Raw genomic sequence first — 19,214 nt, forward strand, 5'->3', positions numbered from 1 at the left:
GAGATAAATGATTGAGCCAAGTCCCCAGGGAAGCAGAAGCAGGGAAGAGAAAAAGGAACCCTTCTCTGGGATGGGAAGGGAAACGAAGGCTAGGGGATGTGTGGCTGTTTGCAGGCAGGGTCGAGGTTGTTGTTACTCATGTATCATTTTTGCTCGCTCTGCCTGGACCTGCCTGTCCTCAGCACTGTTTGCAGCCCTTAGCCCTCTAAGTCACCTTTCTTAGGATGTGCAGCTGGAAAGCCAGAGATGCTTCCTTGGTCAGTCACATGCGTCTGGGCGCCATCCGTAGAAATCACCTCCTCACCTGTGCCCTTTGCCACTTGCCCCATTTCAGGCAATTTATGTAATCACTCATAAGTGGCGCTGACCTTCACGCTGCAAAAGACTTGTACTTTGGTACAAAATGGCTTACTTTTCCCTAAAAGCACTGACTCCATCCATGAGGCCTCTGTTTCATGGTTCCCAAGTGGTGTATTGTGCATAATCAGGATTTGGGGAAATCATCCTCCATGGGATCTAGCACCCTGAGCTTCCTCCCTGCCTCAGCCAATTGCGTATGATGGTGAGGGAGGCAGAATCAGCAGTAGAAAGAGAAGGCTATGTCCCTGCATGCAACTAAATCCCACTGCAGATGTGTGTCAGTCAGGTTTCTCCAGAGGAACAGAACCCATAGGATGTCTGTACATATTGGTGGAAAGAAGGGGAGATTGGACGGATGGATGGATGGATGGATGTGTGGGTGGATGAATGAATGGATGGGTGGCTGGGTGGATGAATGGATGGATGTGTGGATGGAATGGATGAGCGGGTAGATGGATGGGTGGATGGATGGATGGATGGAACAGATGGTGAGTGGGCAGATAGACAGATAGACAGACTGATCAACACACACATATATTACTGGTTTTGTTTCTCTGGAGAGCCCTGGCTAATACGCTTTATATACACACACAGATTTAAGGAATTGGCTCACAAGATTGTGGATACTGGCAAGTTCAAAATCTGCAGGATAGGTCAGCAGGCTGGAGACCCAGAAAAGAGTTGAGGTTGCACCTCAAGTTCAAATGTATTTGACTGACAGAATTCCCTCTTCGGGGAAAAATCAGTCTTTTTTTTTTTCTCTTAATGCCTCCAACTGTTCAGATGAGGCCCACCCACGTTATGGAAGATAATCTGCTTTACTCAAAGCCTACTGATTTAAATGTTAATCTTATATAAAAATTCAGAGTAATGTCCAGACTAGTGTTTGACTAAATATCTGGATACTGTGACCTAGCCAAGTAGATACATAAAATTAACATCACAAGGTGTCTTTCTCAAGTGTTTATATTCCCAGGATGATACTAAATACTGCTATGAATACAAAATAGTCTGCAGACAATGCTTGGTTCAGAACAAACTCCCCAAGACTGAAGGGCTTCACAGGGTTGTTGGAAGACTAAATGAGAATCCAAGTGGAGACAGAACCCACCTTTATGATAAAACCTGAAGCCACCAGGCACTAGCTTTTCCCAGCCTCACTTGCAACTTGGCAAAGGCTCATGAACCAGGCTCGGCCAATCTGATGCACCAGCTCAACTCCTTCTATTCCATTGTCTCCTGGACCTGTGACCCCTTTTTCTCCCACACTTAAACACAATAACAGAATTCACCTTCCCTGGTTTCTGACTTGAGTCATGATTCTCTGTAGATCATGGTTACGCAAAATATGTTCCATAGACCAGCAGCTGCATTATCACTTAGGGGCGCATTAGAAATGCAGAATCTCGGCTGGGTGCGGTGGCTCATGCCTCTAATCCCAGCACTTTGGGAGGCCAAGGCAGGTGGATGACCTGAGGTCAGGAGTTTGAGGCCAGCCTGGCCAACATAGTAAAACTCTGTCTCTACTAAAAATACAAAATTAGCTGGGTGTGGTGGCGCATGCCTGTGATCCCAGCTACTTGGGAGGCTGAGGCAGGAGGATTGCTTGAACCCAGGGGGCAGAGGTTTCAGTGAACCAAGATCACTGCACAACAGAGCAGGACTCCATCTATTAAAAAAAAAAGAAAGAAAGAAAGAAAGAAATGCAGAATCTCAGGCTGTGCCCCAGACTCTCTGATTCAGAATCTGCATTTTAACAAGATCCCAGGTGATTCAAAGGCACAGAAACATTTAAGAAGCATTGACCTAGAACACTACCTTGGCTCCTCCCACTCCAGGCCATCTGCAGAAACCACCCTTGTGGGCAGTTGGACCACGCCTCGCACAGTAGGGCTGTCACTATAGTAACCAGCTGTGGCCACCTCTTACCTCTTACCTCTACCATATTCCTGGCTTTGGTGCCCACAGATGCAGTGATGTTACAATGAGCATTGCTATAGAAACCAGCACCGGATATGGTCTACTATCAATTTAGCTGCTTTTCCTTCCCTTTCTGTGTCTCTGGAATTATGAGCTTCCTAAACCACAAATATCAAAATTCCTTTCCAGTCTAAGAAACACTCAACAAATAACAAAGATGAAAAGTCAGGGCCACATAGTTTACAAAGGGAAGGCTATAGCATCTGCAGAGGTTTGCATCTATTTGAAAAGAAGAGGCAGAAACATCCCTCTATGTCGCTCTGTGTAGCAAGGCCTTTTCCTGCACCTGGCAGGGAGAAGATGAGTGATGCTAAAAACAATGTTGGTGATGATGATAATAACAGCCCCTGTTTATTGAGCACTTTCTCGGTACCAGGTGCCACGCTACATACATCATCCCGTTCAATTCTTCCAATAACCCTGTTTATTTGTTCCCTGTGACTGCTGTAAAAAATTACCACACACATGGATGCTTCAAACAACACAAAATTCTTCTCTTAACAATTCTGGCAGCCAGAAGTCTAAAATCAGCCTCACTAGGCTAAAGTCAAGGTGTAGGTAGGGTTGGTTCTTCCTGGAGGCTCTGGGAAAGAATCTATTTCCTTGCCTTTTCCAGCTTCTAGAGACTGCCTGCATTACCTAGCTTATGGCCCCTTCCTCTCATTACTCCAACCTCTTCCACTGCTTCTTTTCCTTTTTCCTTTGACCTTCTTGCCTCCCTTTGATAAAGACCCTTGTGATTGCATTTAGGGCCCACCTGGAGGCTCCTGAACTTAATCACACGTGCAAGGTCCATTTAGCCAGTTAAGGCAGCTTTCACAGGTTCTAGGGATTAGGATGTGGACATCTTGGGTTAGGGTGGGAGGCATTCTTCAGCCAACCATACCCTCTGAGGTGGGTGCTATTATTATCCCAATTTTCCCAATGAGAGAACTGAGGCATGACACTTGAAATATCTTGTTCAAGCTCCCACTGCTGGAAGGTAGAGCTGGAATCCAGTTCCAATCAGTCTCTCTCCAAAGCCCGTGCTTCTAACCACAGCACTGCACAATCTTCAAATGGCTTTGACCCCATCCCCTACTGCACTAGGTTGAAGGAAACAAGCCAAACACCATCAGCTTTCTAAAGAGTTTGAGCTTCCAACTGAAGCCCATCTACTGAAGATTGAAACCTCAAAATAGGATTTCTTGGTTTGGGGACCCTTTGCTCAAGTTTTCTTCAAAATGTCCAACCTCAAGTATGTTAGTTTGCTGGGGCTGCCAAAACAAAATGCCATGGACTAGGTGGCTTAAACAACAGAAATTGATTTTCTCCCCATTCTGGAGGCTGGAAGCCCCAGATCAAGCTGCTAGCAGGGTTGTCTTCCTCCGAGGCCGCTCTTCTTGGCGTGCATGGCCACCCTCTTGCCCCACTGTGCACACACAACCCTCTCGTGTCCTGATCTCCTCTTCTTCTAAGGACATCAGTCAGACTGGATTAGGGCCACTCTAATGGCCTCATTTTAACTTCATTACCTCTTCAAATGCTCTCTCTCCAAATACAGGCATATGCTGAGTACTGGGGGTTAGGGCTGCAACATAGGAATTTGGGGGAACACAGTTCAGCCCATAACAACAGGCAGTTTCTCTGAACCCTAGAACAAGGCAGTTTAGCATGTGAGATGAATTCCTGAGCCCATGGATGTCCTCACTCCTAGGTTCCATACGTACTCCGCATTCTTTACCACGTCTCCAACCTCACCCTCAGCAACTCTTTCAATACCTTTTAATCTACTACCTCTGGATATGCCTGTGGCTCAACATTCTCCATATCCAACCATGACCTCTTTGTGGGAGGGTCCTATCTTCTGATCTCCCAAAACTTTCTGTCCCTATCACTAGGACCTTCATGGTGTTCTCTCTATCTTCCCTAGTCTACACACTAGGTACTTCCTAAGGCCCCAGCAACTGGCTTTTCCAATAGAATCGAAGAATATTAGCATTGGAAAGAACTGAACAGGCTAATGGTAGCCGCCTCTGACCTACCATCTGCATTTGTAAGTAAAGTTTTATTGGAACACAGCCAAGCTCCTTCATTTGTGTATCATCTGTGGCTGTTCTCACTGGAATGGCAGAGTTGAGTAGTAGCAACAGAGACTGACCATATGGCCCACCAAGCCTAACATACTTACTAGCTAGCCTTTTACAGAAAAGGTTTGCTGAGCCCTGAAATAGATCATCTGATCCAAACCCACCCCACTTTACAGGTGAAGACACTGAAGGCCAAAACGTTGATGGGCCAGAGGACCCCTCCAGTGAGTTACGGGCAGATCCAGGGCTGGGATTCAGTTCTGCAGAATCCCAAACCAGGCCTTCCCCACATCCTGTAACATTCTTTCTAGTTCCCAGACTCCCCAGCCAAACTCCTTTTCCATCCTGGGTGGTCAGCCTCATCACCAGCTCTCTCTTCACCATTGCAGAGAAAGGCCATGTCCGTGTATGTTCTCCATCTCCTACTTGAATCTGGGCTTAACAACCTTCCTGAGCTGACGTGCTGGCTTGACCCTGCAGGAAGCCCATCAAGGCTTTCTCTTTCCTTCCAGAGCCTCTAGTCACATCCTATATACCTCTCCTAACACCACAGTGAAGATGTAGATGGCCACTCTCCTGTTTGAGTGGAGCATCTCCCTCCTCTGCTCATCTCAGGCCACCTGGTTGGGAATTACAAACCTGGCTTACTCCAGAATTTCCAGGAGAGCTTATTTAGAATGCAGATGCCCAGGCCCTACCCCAAGACCTATGGGAGCCAAACTCTGGTTGTAAAATCATGGCTGTTGCCATTTTAACAAGCTCTTCATGTGATTCTGATGTTCAACAAAGTCTAAGAACAACTTCACTAAACCGTGAGCTCCCCAAGCTTTTGGGTTTTAGTCACTGCAAACAACTTTAGAATAAAGGAGACAACCAGTGGAACATTGTTTTCTTAAAAAAAGTATAAAGAGAATGCAAGATTTTTTCTTCAGCATTCTCCACCCTCTCCTTGACTCAGGGCCCTCAAATTCTTTCCCATCTCCAATTCCTCCAAAGAAAACATCACAAATAATGCTATTTTTTCCCCTCTGAGTAGACAAGATAAGAAGATTTTTAAATGAGTTACTGGCAAAGAATTCATGAGCTTATATACTATTAAGGTCAGAGTGACAAAAAGAAGGCAATGTTGAAAGGAGAGAGTGGGTACATAGAAAATTCCAGGAGAGGCTGGAATCCTGAGGTTCAAGGTGTCTTATTCTGGGGCTTGCCAGCTGTCTTGGTAAAGGTGTTATTTTGAAGGCAGCAGAGCCTTTTTCTTTCTTTTTTTCTTTTTTTTTTTTTTTTTTTTTGTTGCTATTCTTTGGCATTCACCAGGCATTGGCTGTGTGCCCTGGGCCTCGCTTGGCATCTAACATGAAAGGCAGCAGCCCAAGGGCAGTTCTGTGATGGAGATGCAGCCCCCCAGGGACTCAGGGTTGTGGACTGTGCTCTGGGGCCACTGAGCAAAGGAATGATGGGGGGAGTTGCCTCTGAAACCTAACCCAGAGAGGAGTTCTCTGAGCACTTGGGGCTGGTTTCCAACAGTAATGGAGACACTGTGACAAAAATAAGTTCTGCTCACCTGAGACAGTAGAATCCAATTCAATTTCAAGTCAGTGTGTGTTTATTGAGTGCCTGATTCAGTTTAGGTGATGGAGAGAATGGGAGAATGAGGGAGACAGCCTAAGAAGCAGGCTGATTCAGGCAGAAAATCCTTGGGACTCTGCCCCACAGATAGGTCCACAGGTCCAGAAACTCAATTTTATCAGTCTCACCCAGTAAGAAATTGGTAAATCTTAGTCTGTGTCATGCGCAAATATTTATTAAGTGCCTACAGTGTGTCAGGCACCATCCTGGGGCTGCGGCGGGAGCCGTGATCCAGGAAGTCCCCATTCCCTGCCCTGGTGGACTTTACATTCTAATGGGGTATTTGCAGAGGCAGCAGGTAAGGCCAGAGGAGTCCTCTGGGGTGAGGCCCACAATGCAAGGGATTCAAATGGGGTAAAGTCAGGAGGAACGTCTAGGGAGAAATGGGATTTAGCCTGTGGTTTGAAGGCTAAGAGGGATGTGGATTTTTAAAGGGCTTGAAGCCTTACAGACAGGAGGCTCAGCTGCATGAACAGCAATGAGCCCATTGCACGCTAGCAAGAGTCCATGACCTGATCAGCTCCCCCGGGGTGACAGGTGCATGCTGGGTAACAGAGTGCATGCTACGAAGTTGGACAAAAGAATGTCAATATCACATGGGGTTTCTCTACACATGCTATGTAGTCAAATAACTTGGGTCTGACTCCCAGCTCTTGCTAGTCTTGTGGTCCAGGGCATGATACCTAACCTGGATCAACATCATTCTCCTAATCAATGAAATGGGCATAATCATAACTAGCACAGAGGTTGGTCCTAGGCATTCAGATGAGACCATGAATGAATGTAAATGGCTGAGCTGCTGAATATTATTAATATTCCCAGATCAGTTACCTCCTAGCCTTTCCTAGTCACATTATCCCCAGGTTACAGATGAGGAAACTGAGGCCCAAGGATTCCAGAGAGCACTGAGAAAGTTGTCCTTCGGTCGTAGGCATTGTCTCAGTTAATGCTTGCAACAAGCTTGCAATAGCCTACCATGATCCCATTAGCAGGCAGGGAACTTGAGGCTCTCAGTTTCAGGGGTGTGACCAAGGTCCAAAGGGCCTCGAATTGTGGGCGCCACTGGGTGGCTGCCCAGCCTGGCTGGGTCTGGGGGAAGGCTGCCTGTTAACCTGGCTCTCTTTAGAGAGCCTTTTCTAGGTGCCAAAGCCTTTTGGCAGCATGTTGTCTGGGCAGAGCTGAAGCCTGAAAGAGCTCCAGAAAGACGACAGGGACCAGGCTGCAGATGGGAAGGGAGCGCTAGCGGATACCTTAGTCTTGGGCCCACAATCAGGGAGCCCCAAATAGAAATAACACGGGGCGCTGATTGGTTTTCCGCCGCTCCAGACCCTGCGCTTGGTGCTTCAAGTGACTCATCCTTATGTTCACATGATCGCCGAGAGGGATAATATTCCCAGATCAGTTACCTCCTAGCCTTTCATAGTCACATTATCCCCAGGTTACAGATGAGGAAACTGAGGCCCAAGGATTCCAGAGAGCCCGCCCCGGGGTCACCAGTGCGGTCCGGATGTCTCCAAAGGCTCTCCCACTACTCTGGAATTCAGAGGCAGGGTCTCCAGGGAAAGCGGGGTGTGGGCTGGGGAGTCGAGAGATGGGGGGATCCCCCCGAGCAGGGGGTGGGGCCAAGCCGGCAGCCCCTGCCTCCAGGGAGGCCCTAACGCGCGTCTCCGGGTTCCTCCTCCCGCCGCAGGCCCTTCCTCGTGCTGCCGCCGCTGATGGAGTGGATCCGGGTGGCCGTGGCGCACGCCGGCCACCGCCGCAGCTTCTCCATGGACAGCGACGACGTCCGCCAGGCGGCCCGGCTGCTGCTGCCCGGCGTGGACTGCGAGCCGCGGCAGCTCAGGTAGGCGCGGGGGCGGGCAGGGGGCGGCGAGGGAGGGAGGGCTCCGGGCTCGCAGCCTCCACCCCTCCAATCAGAGCCCCGCTGGGCGGCCTGAGCCCCGCACACCTCGGCGGCACTGGGGTGGAGGCTCCCTGGTTGAAGTGGCAGACGCGGGCTGAACAATAAGCAGGTCCCTGGAGTTGCAGGGATGAAAGAACGCGGCGAGGCCCGTGGAGGACGGTCCGATTCTTAGATTACAGATGTCGGTGTGGCTTCTCTCTGGCTATTCTCTCTGCGCCTAGCCTCTCCCTCTCTTTCTCTCTCCTCTCCCAGTAAAATCTGGTCTTCCTGTAGTTTTTTAACCAAACCTTGCAGAGTGAAATTTCTGGCTGGGTCAGAGAGCGCCTCTGCGTTTTCACTCGCGTGAGGATGGAGTGGTCCTCTCTGCCTTCCTCAGGCCTGTATCCAGGGCTGTCCTCCATCAAGCTGGGAATCACTCATGGGCCACTCAGGGGCCCCCATGCGTGGGTGCTCATTTTGAGCCAAAGCAAGAGAAATAAAAGAACTCACTCAGGTGAGTCATAATCTGGCTTTAAATGCAAAAAGCACAAACCCAGTGGGGCGTGTGTGTGTGTGTGTGTGTGCGCGCGCGCGTGCACGCACACGCACACACCTAACAGCATGCACTTTCCTGACTCCCCCCACTCCCAGCTGTTTCCCAGGTGTCGTTGTCATCATTTTCAAATCCCCTCCTACCCACTTGATGGGAAACTGCCTTTCCTCCACAGTTCATCCAACCAGGCCAAGGGCAGAGATTTCTGCCCTTTCAGTTCTGATTGGGGTTCTGCAAGGAAATGGAGGGTTCGTGGTATGCAACAGCCCCCTGAAGGCCCGGAGCTGTCCCTCAGCCCAAGAACATGCAGAGAGCTAGTCAAAGTCATAATTGCTAGTATTTATTGGATGTTTACCACATGCTGAGCACTGTTCTAAGTGCTTTACATAGATGAATGTTTCCCAAACAGTGTAAAGTAGGTACTGTGATTATGCTCACTTCAAAGGTAAGGAAACTGAGGCACAGATAGGTTAAATACCATGCTCAAAGTCACAGGAGTAGTAAATAATAGAGTCAGGAGACGAATTCAGGCAGCCCAGAGCCCTGGGATCATATTTCTAACCACTGAGCTTTCCTGCCTTCAGATTTTTGTCTGGGCATTTTCTGGCTGTGCCACCATGCCTTGTACCTTGTCACCTACAATAACAGCCCAACTCAGGGAGAGGCAAGGGAAGGGTCATTCACTGAGCACCTACTATGTGCTGGTTATCAATTGCAACAAAAGATTTCTCTCCTTTAGTCCCTGAAGCGGCATCATGAGGTTGGCATAATCTTCCCATTTTACAGATTAGGAACCATTGGCGGAGCAGATTGTAGGTAGAAGTGCCAAGGAAGAAACTCTTGTGGTCCTATTCTAAGTCCAGCCTCTGCCACCAGACTGTGCTGCCTGCTGTTTTCAGGGGTGGGCGGGAGACATTCTGCGTGCAGGCTCACTCCCACCACTCCAGCCCATTGCCCCCATCTCTGACCTGGATGTCTCGGCAGTTCCTGCTCTCCTTTTGCAGGAAGCCCGGGACTGCTGGGTGACAGGGAATGTTAGATGTTTTCTTAATGCTAACTGACAAAGCGTTCCTTGTTTGTCATACCTTCAGGAGACCCCACGGCTTAAAAGTTAGGAGCCTGGGCTCCAGGGTCCCATTGCCTGGGTCCAGATCTCACTACCAGAGTTAATCAACTGTGCAAACTTGGGCAAGCTAGTTAACCTCTCTGAACCTTAGTTTTCCCATGAGTAATGTGGAAATATGAATAGCAGCTCTGCTTAGAGGTTGGTGTGAGCACAAAGTAGGATAATGAACGTGCAGTATCCATTCAAACAATGTGTGAAAGGAACTAAGTGCCTATAAAGCGGTCATTTTTAACTAAAGTCCCCGAACCTCTGCTACCGCTGAAATAATGAGGAGGCTCCTACTTAGGTATTATTCTATAATTTTGGAAGGCCTTTAATACTTTCTCATAAGAGCCTCAAAACAGACATTGGTATCCAGGAAAAGCAGTGCTGCCCCATTTTACAGAGGTGGAAATCAAGCCTTGGTGACATTAAGTAACTCTGCCAACATCACACAGATGGTAAGTGACAGAGTTGGGAGCCAGATATCACACCCAGAGACCCACTGATACAACCATGTGTCATTTTTCTGCTCTCTCACCCTAGACCTAGACAAGCCCTCTCAGAGGACACTGTCTTCTGGATGGCTGTGTCCCTTTTCACAATTTTGCAGACTGAACATGAGCCTCAGGGGCCACTGTCCATCTCTGCGCCCCTCCCTCAGCACAGAGCTCTTTCTGCATGGTCTAGCGACCAAGTATATGTCATTCTGACAGTCACACCAAGGATTTCAATTTCAGCATCTGTCCAGTTTGAAGCCTCAGCCCTGGCATTCAGGATGTGAATGAGATGTGCACACAGGCCAGAATGAGCAGAGGAAGTCGCTTCCTCTGAGTCCCTGGGCTCTTTTTCATCATTTATCTCTTCATTCTTGACTCATTTGTGTCCTGAATGATGATTTGTGTACAGAAAACATACTAATTGATTGTTCAAGCTAAAATTGTCATTCGATTTGGAAATCATCTTCAAAGAGAAAACCGAAATATTCAGTTAGCTTACCTAAATAGTAAGTGAAGGATTTACAAGTTCTATTAGCTACAAAAAATCCAGCACATGAAAGGATAAACCATTTCTTTTAAAAAGAATACTTATTTTTCAGACTAATCAACATACAGATACATCTACACGTATATTTTCTAATCTCATTTAATGTGACATGAAGTAGGAATTACTGTCTCCATTTTGCAGGTAACAGGATCAAAGAAGTTTTGTTCATTCAAGACACCCAAGACATAGATACCAGGGACCCACCCTGTTCCTTACACTTACAGTCCGTGTGGTGTGTACATAGCTGCCCCCAACAACTGTGCAAGACAGCCTTTATTATCCCATTTTACAGATGAGAAGACTGAGGCCCATTGAGGTTATGGGACTTATCCAAGGTCACACAGCTGCTGTGAGGCAGAGCAGGTCTAGAATGGAGGACTTGGCAAATAATGTAAAAATACAGTCTCCTTGCCTCTCTGCCCTCCCAGACATTCATTTTAGAAGTTGCCGGGTGGGCTCCTATTTCTGAGTCGGTCAGAGCTGAGCTCCTTCTTTCTAAATAAACAGCCCCAGAAAGGGGAAGGCAGTTTGGTGTTCTGACAAATGCAGGAACTTGGGACATGATGTTGGTGGCTGGAGTGTCAGTGACTATTAGCACATATAATTACCTACCAGCTGGCCAAGGTTTCCTGGTGGGAGGCAGCCTGGATACCAGCCGGGACAGAGAGACCAGAGTCAAGGATTCCCAGGTCTGATGCTGGCACTGCCATTGATTTTCAGAGTGACCTTGATCAAAAGCTGCCAGAGCTCTGCTTTGTCTTTATGAAGCTATGGGAAGGTCTCACCATGGTGATCAGGTTTATTCAAAAAGGAATTCCATTCCATGAGGCTGCATTTCTAAGCTCACAGTGGTGACCCATTTATGCTTCCTTAATTAAAGTATCAGATAATACAAACCTGGTGAATTCTCCTTTTTTTTTTTTTTTCTTGTTCTTTGGAAGGTGAAGGAGTGGGGAGGGCAGTGGAAGGGAAGAAAAGAGCAATTAATACATTTGACAGGGTTTCTTATGTATTCTTAATTACTGGTTTTGAAACACTTTGGAAATACACAGAGTAAATACTGTCATTTTCCTCATATAAGAGGCCATTTTTCTGCTCTGGAGTGAAGGCTGTGTTAAAATAAAGGTGGTCAGGGGTGTTCTTAAGTCCTTTCTTAGCTGATAAATGGTACCTATTGACAGGATTTGGGGGCTGTTTGAACCACGAGTTTATTCCAGAAAATTGTTACTCATTTTGCAAGTGTTTCTGCAATGTAAACCAGATTTTGAGCTGTTCCAGAATGGGAAAGTTTAGGGGTGGTAAGCTGCAAAGAGTATTAGAATGGGACTCGGGAGGCCTGAGTCATTACATTCTTGCCTTCACTATATTTATTGAGCACCAACTAAGTGCCAGTCCCCACACAGATGCTCTCATCTAGGTCTGCTGCTTTCTAGCAGGTGACCTTGGGCAAGTCCCCTCCCCCATCTCACAGGGCTTGGTTCATCCTCTGTAAAGATGTTAGTAACAGCTGCCTTGTGGGCTGGGGAAACTTGTCGGGGGTCAGGGATGAATCGAACGAATTGCACCACTCTATGACCTGCTACTTTCAACCCTTCCCAGGTCCCCTGGGCACCTTTTGAGGCTGACAGGTTTCGTTATTTGTCTGGTGTGGGCCAAACTGGATTATAAGGTGAAGGCTGGGCCTCAATAGCACTTTTCCTAAAATACAACTCTATAATGACAGCTGGAAGTTCAGGTTCATTTACTGAAGATGAATGGTGTGCTGAGGCCTGCCCGGTCCACACGGGACATCCTCTATGGCCGTTTGAGAACAAGATCGTCCAGATAAGGAGAATTCCAACCCTTGGTGTCAAAAATTACCATCCATTCCCTCCTGAGATCTGTATGGTACCTGATCTTTTTCTGGGGTCAGGATACATGGAATGCCCAGGACTTAAATGTCACTGAGGCGATGCAGATGGTAAACAATAGCGGACAAATGAGCAACATTATTTCATAGAGCATGAGTGCCACAGAGAAAGCAAAACAGGGTGTGGGAGTAGAGAGGAAGTGAGGAGGGAGGGACAAGTCCATCAGGTGTTCGGAGAGCTACTCAGGACCTTGCAGGGGCAGGGACAGGGTCATGCTCCTGCTTCAAAGAAAGGCTTGGTATCTTATGGGGCAAGGGGCTTATGGCTTTCCATAAGCCAGCTAGAGCTGCATCCACACCAGCCATTTCCCACAGTCATGTCCACACGTTGACCCCTGAATTCAGACCTCGGGCCTCCCCCATCTTTCCCTCCACAGGTCACCTGCAGAGGCTGAGCACCTGGGCCCAGTGTGTGGCTCTGTGAGGCCTTGGAAAGCTCCCCAGCCTCTCACAGAGTCAGAAACTTCTCTCTCCTCTTTCCTTGAATGCCCTTGTCCTTCGCTGGCCCTGAACAAATCCTGCAACTCCCCACAGACTCTCCGGCTGGGCTGCCAACCCCTTCTTCACCTCCAGCAGACATCACACTCCATGCCACGGCCCTGTGGTGACCCACTTGGAGCCACTGCCTCCCCCGAACTGATGTCAATGCATTAGCGCCTCCCAGAAAACAGAGAAACTGCCCTCTCCCTGATCCCTGGGGAGTTGCTTTGGGGCTCAGCTGTCCTCACTTAACAGAGTCAGAGACAGGCCGTGGAGCCTGCTCGTGGAGCCTGCTCAAGGAGCCAGTCTAGTACCTTGCACTCAGCAAACATGTATGGAGCACCTGCTGTGTGCTTGCCTGCTCTGTGCTTGGCTGGGTGGGAGGTGGGCAGAGAGATCCACACGTAATTAAAGAAGAATGTGGTGACTGCTCTAGAGAGGTCAGTAGAGATCTAGGTTTGAGGGAGCAAGAAATGACCTCCCTGCCGAGGTGCCATTTGATTGAAATCCTGAAGAATAAACAAATGTATCAGGTGGAGAAGGTGAAAATGGGGAAGAAGGGGAAAAGGCATTAGAGAAATAAATCCACACAGAGGGGACCACATATGCAAAGGCCTCAAGGTGGGAAACTGTTGGAAGAAACACAAGGAATTCAGACAGAGAGAGCATAGGGCTCAATAAACAGGGAGCACCCACTGTGGGCTGGGCCCTGCACCAGGCATTGGATACAGAGCTGAAGGCAGGGCCGAAGAACTCACCATGGAAGGTCTTTTATGCTATGCAAAAGAACTTTGGCAGTATCCTGCAGGGGGTAGGAGCTGTCGTGGATTTGTAAACAAGGAAATGACAACAGATCAATATTTTAGAAAGACGGGCTGCTGGTAGTGTGGACAGTGGGCTGAGGCGGGCAGGGGCAGGGGAGCCTGGAGTCATTTATCCACGTGAGATGCTGACAGCTGGAGGAAGGCAGGAGCAGTGAGGATGGAGAAACAGGGAAGGATGCAAGAAACAGGGAAGGATGCAAGAGAAGGCAGAAGCAGCAGGACTTGGTGATGAACGTCAGGAAGAGGGAGTGATAAATATTCCAAGTGGCCCTGGTGGCGGGGGAGCAGGAATGGGGGAGTGAGTGTTTAATGGGTTCAGAGTTTCAGAGGGAGATAGATGGTTGCACAACAATGTGAATATACTTAATGCACAGATCTGTATACTTAAAGATGGGTAAAGTGATAAATTGATGTTATGTCTATTTTATCACAATAAAAATATGGTCCTGAGGTGTTCTCAAATAAAAAATAATCCATACATAGCAGGGTATAGAGTGTCAGCACTGGCCTTGTGTGAAATACACACACGTGTATTTGCTGTACATGCTTAGGCTGCCTCTGGAAGGATAGATAAGAAATGGATAACCAGAGTTGTCTCCAAAGAGGGGAATTGGGAAGCTGGGAGTATCAGTTCCCTAGGGCTGCAGTTACAAAGTACCACACACTGGCTGACTTAAAACAACAGACATTTATTGTCTCACCTTTCTAGAGGCTAAAAATCCAAAACCAAGGTGCTGCAGGGCCATACTCCTTAAAAAGCCTCCCTCTAAAGTCAAGGATCCTTCCTTGACTTTTTCAGCCTCTGGTGGCCGCAGGCGTTCCTTGGCTTGTGGCAGCATTACTCCAATCTCTGCCTCCATCTTCACATGGCCCTCTTCCCTCTGTGTCTGTGTCCAAATTTCCATCTTGTTATAAGGACAGCAGTCATATTAGATTAAGGCCCACCGTAATAGCCTCATCTTAACTTGATTATATCTGCAAAGACCCTATTTCCAAATAAGGTCATACCCACATGGAAAAGGAGTTAGGACTTAACATATCTTTTTGGGGGACACATGTCAACCCGTAACACTGGGAGGCAGTAGTAGGAGGGAAACAGACTTGGAATGTTGGGTTTTGTGGCATGTGCCTGTCTTGCCTAGTAGGGCCTTCACCAAATGTTTACATTAAAAGTTGACTCTGAAGTTTCTAGCATGGGAGAGTGTGTAGCTAGGGACGGTTTTAACAAATGCGGCACAGGACAATGTGGGAGAAGTACTAATGGGTTCCATTTTTTGTGTGTGTGGTGTTTTTTTGTTTGTTTGAGACAGAGTCTTGCTCTGTCACCCAAGCTGGAGTGCAGTGGCATGACCTCAGCTCACTTCAACCTCCACCTCCCGGGTTCAAGTGATTCTCCTGCCTCAGCCTCCTGAGTAGCTGGGATTACAGGCACGTGCCAACACACCCTGCTAATGTTTGTATTTTTAGTAGAGACGGAATTTTGCCATGTTAGCCGGGCTGGTCTGGAACTCCTAACCTCAGCTGATCCACACACATCGGCCTCCCAAAAAGTGCTGAGATTACAGGCGTGAGCCACCCCACCCAGACGGGTTCCATTTTTTAAATGTTGGTTGTCCATCCAAGTGAGAGAGTCCTTATCAGGCCTCTTTATTGGAGCAAGGTTGCCAGGGAATTAAGTCCACACTCCAGCATCTGCTCAGAAAGGAAGCAGAACACTGTGGTTAGAACCGCAGGACTTGGAGCCTGACTGCCTGGGTTCAAATCCTGGCTGCACCGCTTACTCTCTGTGTGACTTTAGGCAAGTTACTCCCCTCTCTCGTCCTCAATTTCTGTATCTGTAAAATGAGGACAATAATTATACCCACCTCATAAGGTTGTGGGAGGATTAGATGAAATAATGTATACAAACTATTTAGCATAATACTTGTGTCATAGTAAATGCACATGAAATATTAGCTTATTTTCTCCCCTCTGGACCAAGAAGGTCAGTTCTTTCTGGTTGCCAAAAACAGTAGCCTCATGGTCCTCTGAAAAGAAGGGAAAGTAAATATCTTGAAGAGATGTGGCATTATACCATTTGGGATATGGTTGGTAGCCCTCACTGAGATCTGGTGTGTCTTGGACCTTCTGCCACTGCTGGAAGAAAATCAGCTGGGGCTGTCTGGCTTGGGAGTCACTGTCCCCACCTGTGACTCCAGTGTTCCTCTGTGTGACTCAGGTTTTCTGTTGCCTCTGAAATATGAGATTTGGAAAGCCATCACTGGCTGGAGTCCTAAACCATAATCAAAGCAGTTGAACATCCATCATTTGCACCCAGCATTTGCAACCAGAGAGGGGCTCACTAATGGGAAAAGATAGCGGAAGGGAAGGAGGACCTGTGCAGATGGGAAACGTGGTCCCTGATTGGCTGGGCCTTGCCCCAAGTGAGCAGAGTGAGCAGAGGCTAGGAGAGACACAAGGGGGCATGGACTATTACAGAAGAAAGGTTCACAGCCCAGACTTGTATTCCAGACAGCTGGCCTCCTCCTCCCTTTAAGGCCGGGGCAGAAATAAGTTGCCTTGATTGTGGGGCCTGGCACATAGTTGGGGCCCAATAAATAATTGTTGAATGAATGAAGGATGCAGAGAGCTGTCAGGAAGTGTGTTGGTGGTACTATAAGTGAACAGACTGAGACTTTTCCTGGACGAATTTTTTTTTTCTTTTTGAGATGGAGTCTCACTCTGTCACCCAGGCTGAAGTACAGTGGCACGATCTCGGCTTACTGCAACCTCTGCCTTCTGGGTTCAAGCAATTCTCCTGCCTCAGCCTCCCAAGCAGCTGGGATTACAGGTGCCCACCACCATGCCTGGCTAATTTTTGTATTTTTTTTAGTAGAGACAGGGTTTTGCCATGTTGGCCAGGCTGGTCTGGAACTCCTGACCTCAAGTGATCTGCCTGCCTCAGCCTACCAAAGTGCTAGAATTACAGGCGTGAGCTACTGCACCCAGCCTTCTTTACTAATTTAGATGCAAAAAGGCTTCTACATAAACACACTAATAGACAAGTGAGAACTCAGGTGTAGAACTCAGAAGAGAGGTCTTAACTAAAGAAGTCTTTGGGGGCACTTGGCAAACAGGTGCTGTTGAAGCCATGGGTGTGGAGGATGTTGCCCCTGGAAGCGACTGATGAAGATGAGTCACTGTGAGACAAGGAAGAGTGGTGCAGAGTCATAGAAGAGCCCAGAGAAAATGAGGTAGTAGGGACCAGGGAAACTGAGATCGAAAGAGGTCACCAGAATCCAAGGTTGCAACACCAGCAGAGAAAGGAGGCCACTGGGCTGGCAGTGAGGAAGTCATTAGTGCCCTTTACAACAGCAGTTCCAACAGGCTGGTGTGGGTGGAAACCAGACTGCAGGCGGCAGACAGTTTGCCAACACTTGGAATTTGTTCTGAGCTTCCAAAGTGTTAAAAGCAAAACAGAAACACATTTCGTACTTATAGCAACACAGGGAACTACATCTTAAATGGCATTTGAGGCTTGCTTCCAAAGTAAGCCTTCAGATTCAGGCTGGCAGTGTTGAGGGTATGTAGTTTGCCATGTGGGATTTGGCTTCCTGGGAAACAGGGATTTATTGATTATATATTGATTTATTTTTGGCCCACTCTTGAGTCTATTAAATTTCTCACCAAGATGCTTATTTCCTCAGGCCAGCAAAGCTCCCAAACTCTAGTTTAAAATATTAATTACATGAGGACATTATCTTTCCTTAGCAATTAGTCAGGCCAGCAGTACTTACTACAAAGTCATGTGCTTAGTACAAAGTGCTTAGGACAAAGCCAGGACAAAAGTATTTTTGGTAACAAAGAAGGAACCAGTCCCATATTTTAAAAAGCTCATAGACATCACAAAGCTCAGTGTGTACATGCCATTTCATTAAATCACCCTACAAAAGGTTAAGAACCACCAGATTGAATGATCTCCAAAGTCCTTTCTAGCTCTGAAAAGTATTCAGCTTTGTGGTCAGATGTTAGATATGCAAAATGGCATGGTAATAGTCTGTTCTCACATTGCTCTAAAGAACTGTTAATACCTGAGACTGGGTAATTTATGATGAAAAGAAGTTTAATTGACTCAGCGATCTACAGTCTGTACAGGAAGCATGGCTGGGGAAGCCTCAGGAGACTTACAATCATGGCGGAAGGGGAAGTAGGCCGGTCTTACATGGCTGAAGCAGGAGGAAAAGGGCAAAGGGGGAGGAGCTACACACTTTCAAACAGCCAGATCTTATGAGAACTCACTCACTATCATGAGAACAGCAAGGGGAAAGTCTACCCCCATGATCCAATCACCTCTCGCCAGGCCCCTCCTCCAACACAGGGAATTACAATTCAACATGAGATTTGCGTAGGGACACATATCCAGACCACATCAGGCAGGGACACTGTTACCTGTGGGGGAAACTGAGGCATGTCATGGGCAAAGGAAATAAGAATAACTGCAGCTCATGCCCTCTCTTATATCTCCACAAGATGGCAGGAACAATCAAGAGCCTGCATGGATCAGACCCAGTTCTGGGCATTTCTCATGCCCACCTCCATTCAGTTTCCTTCAGCCCTACAAGGGGCTTCCTTTTCTTCTTCACACCTGAGGAACTTGGAACTCTGGGAGGTTAAGAAACCTGCCTATGGTTATATGGAGAATATGACCCATCTGGAATATGAGTCAGGTCTGTCTTACTCCAAAGCCTATGTTCTTTCTACTAGAAAGGCAGCCGTAATCAAAGAAATGGGAAGTGTGAAAGTCACTTTTGCACCAGGCCTTTGGGTTCATCTTGAAAGAATCGGCCTCCAGCCTCAGTTCCCCTTAGGAAGTCAAATGCACTACATCCATCTAGCATCATCAGCATTTCCAATGCCAGAACTCCCTGTGAAGACTTAGCATTGAAATATTCTATCAAACAGCCAAGAAATATGTGAAAAGTCCCCAACCTCACTAGTAATCCTGGAAATACAATTCAAGATCACACCCAGGTATGCATTTCATACCAGTCAGATTGGCCAAAATAAATAAATAAATAAAATCTGATAATAACAAATTCAAGAAAAGATGTAGAATAGTGAATACTCTTAAACACCACTGGAGGGGACTCTGGATCTACTTCAAAGTAGACTTGAAAAGACATAATTCTACTCTAGATCTATACCCTAGAGAAAGGCTTCCCATATAGAAATAAGAAGACATGTACATGGATATTCATAAATGCATTTTGTAATAGCAAAAGAGAGGAAAAAACAAGCTGCCTAGAGAGAATGGATAAATAAATTATATTGTGTTGTGTTCATTCGATGGAAAACCAAGCAACAATGAAAATAAATGAACTAGATCGACCTGTTATTACA

The 19,214-nt window shown here is 47.3% G+C and overlaps 1 protein-coding gene across 3 annotated transcripts in view; it reads left to right on the forward strand.

Moving 5' to 3' along the window:
• Window positions 1-19,214, forward strand: part of ABTB3 (ankyrin repeat and BTB domain containing 3) — a 356,047-nt gene that overhangs the window by 269,489 nt on the left and 67,344 nt on the right. For 2 of the 3 annotated variants that reach the window (XM_055240104.2, XM_055240106.2), the window contains exon 4: window positions 7,726-7,878. In XM_055240104.2, coding sequence (XP_055096079.1) covers window positions 7,726-7,878 — 153 coding nt within the window. Of the gene's footprint in view, window positions 1-7,447; window positions 7,582-7,725; window positions 7,879-19,214 lie in introns of those variants that run through there. The other variant, XM_055240107.1, reaches the window with a different exon arrangement.

The sequence above is a fragment of the Symphalangus syndactylus genome, chromosome 13, assembly GCF_028878055.3.
Source record: "Symphalangus syndactylus isolate Jambi chromosome 13, NHGRI_mSymSyn1-v2.1_pri, whole genome shotgun sequence".
NCBI lineage: Eukaryota > Metazoa > Chordata > Mammalia > Primates > Hylobatidae > Symphalangus > Symphalangus syndactylus.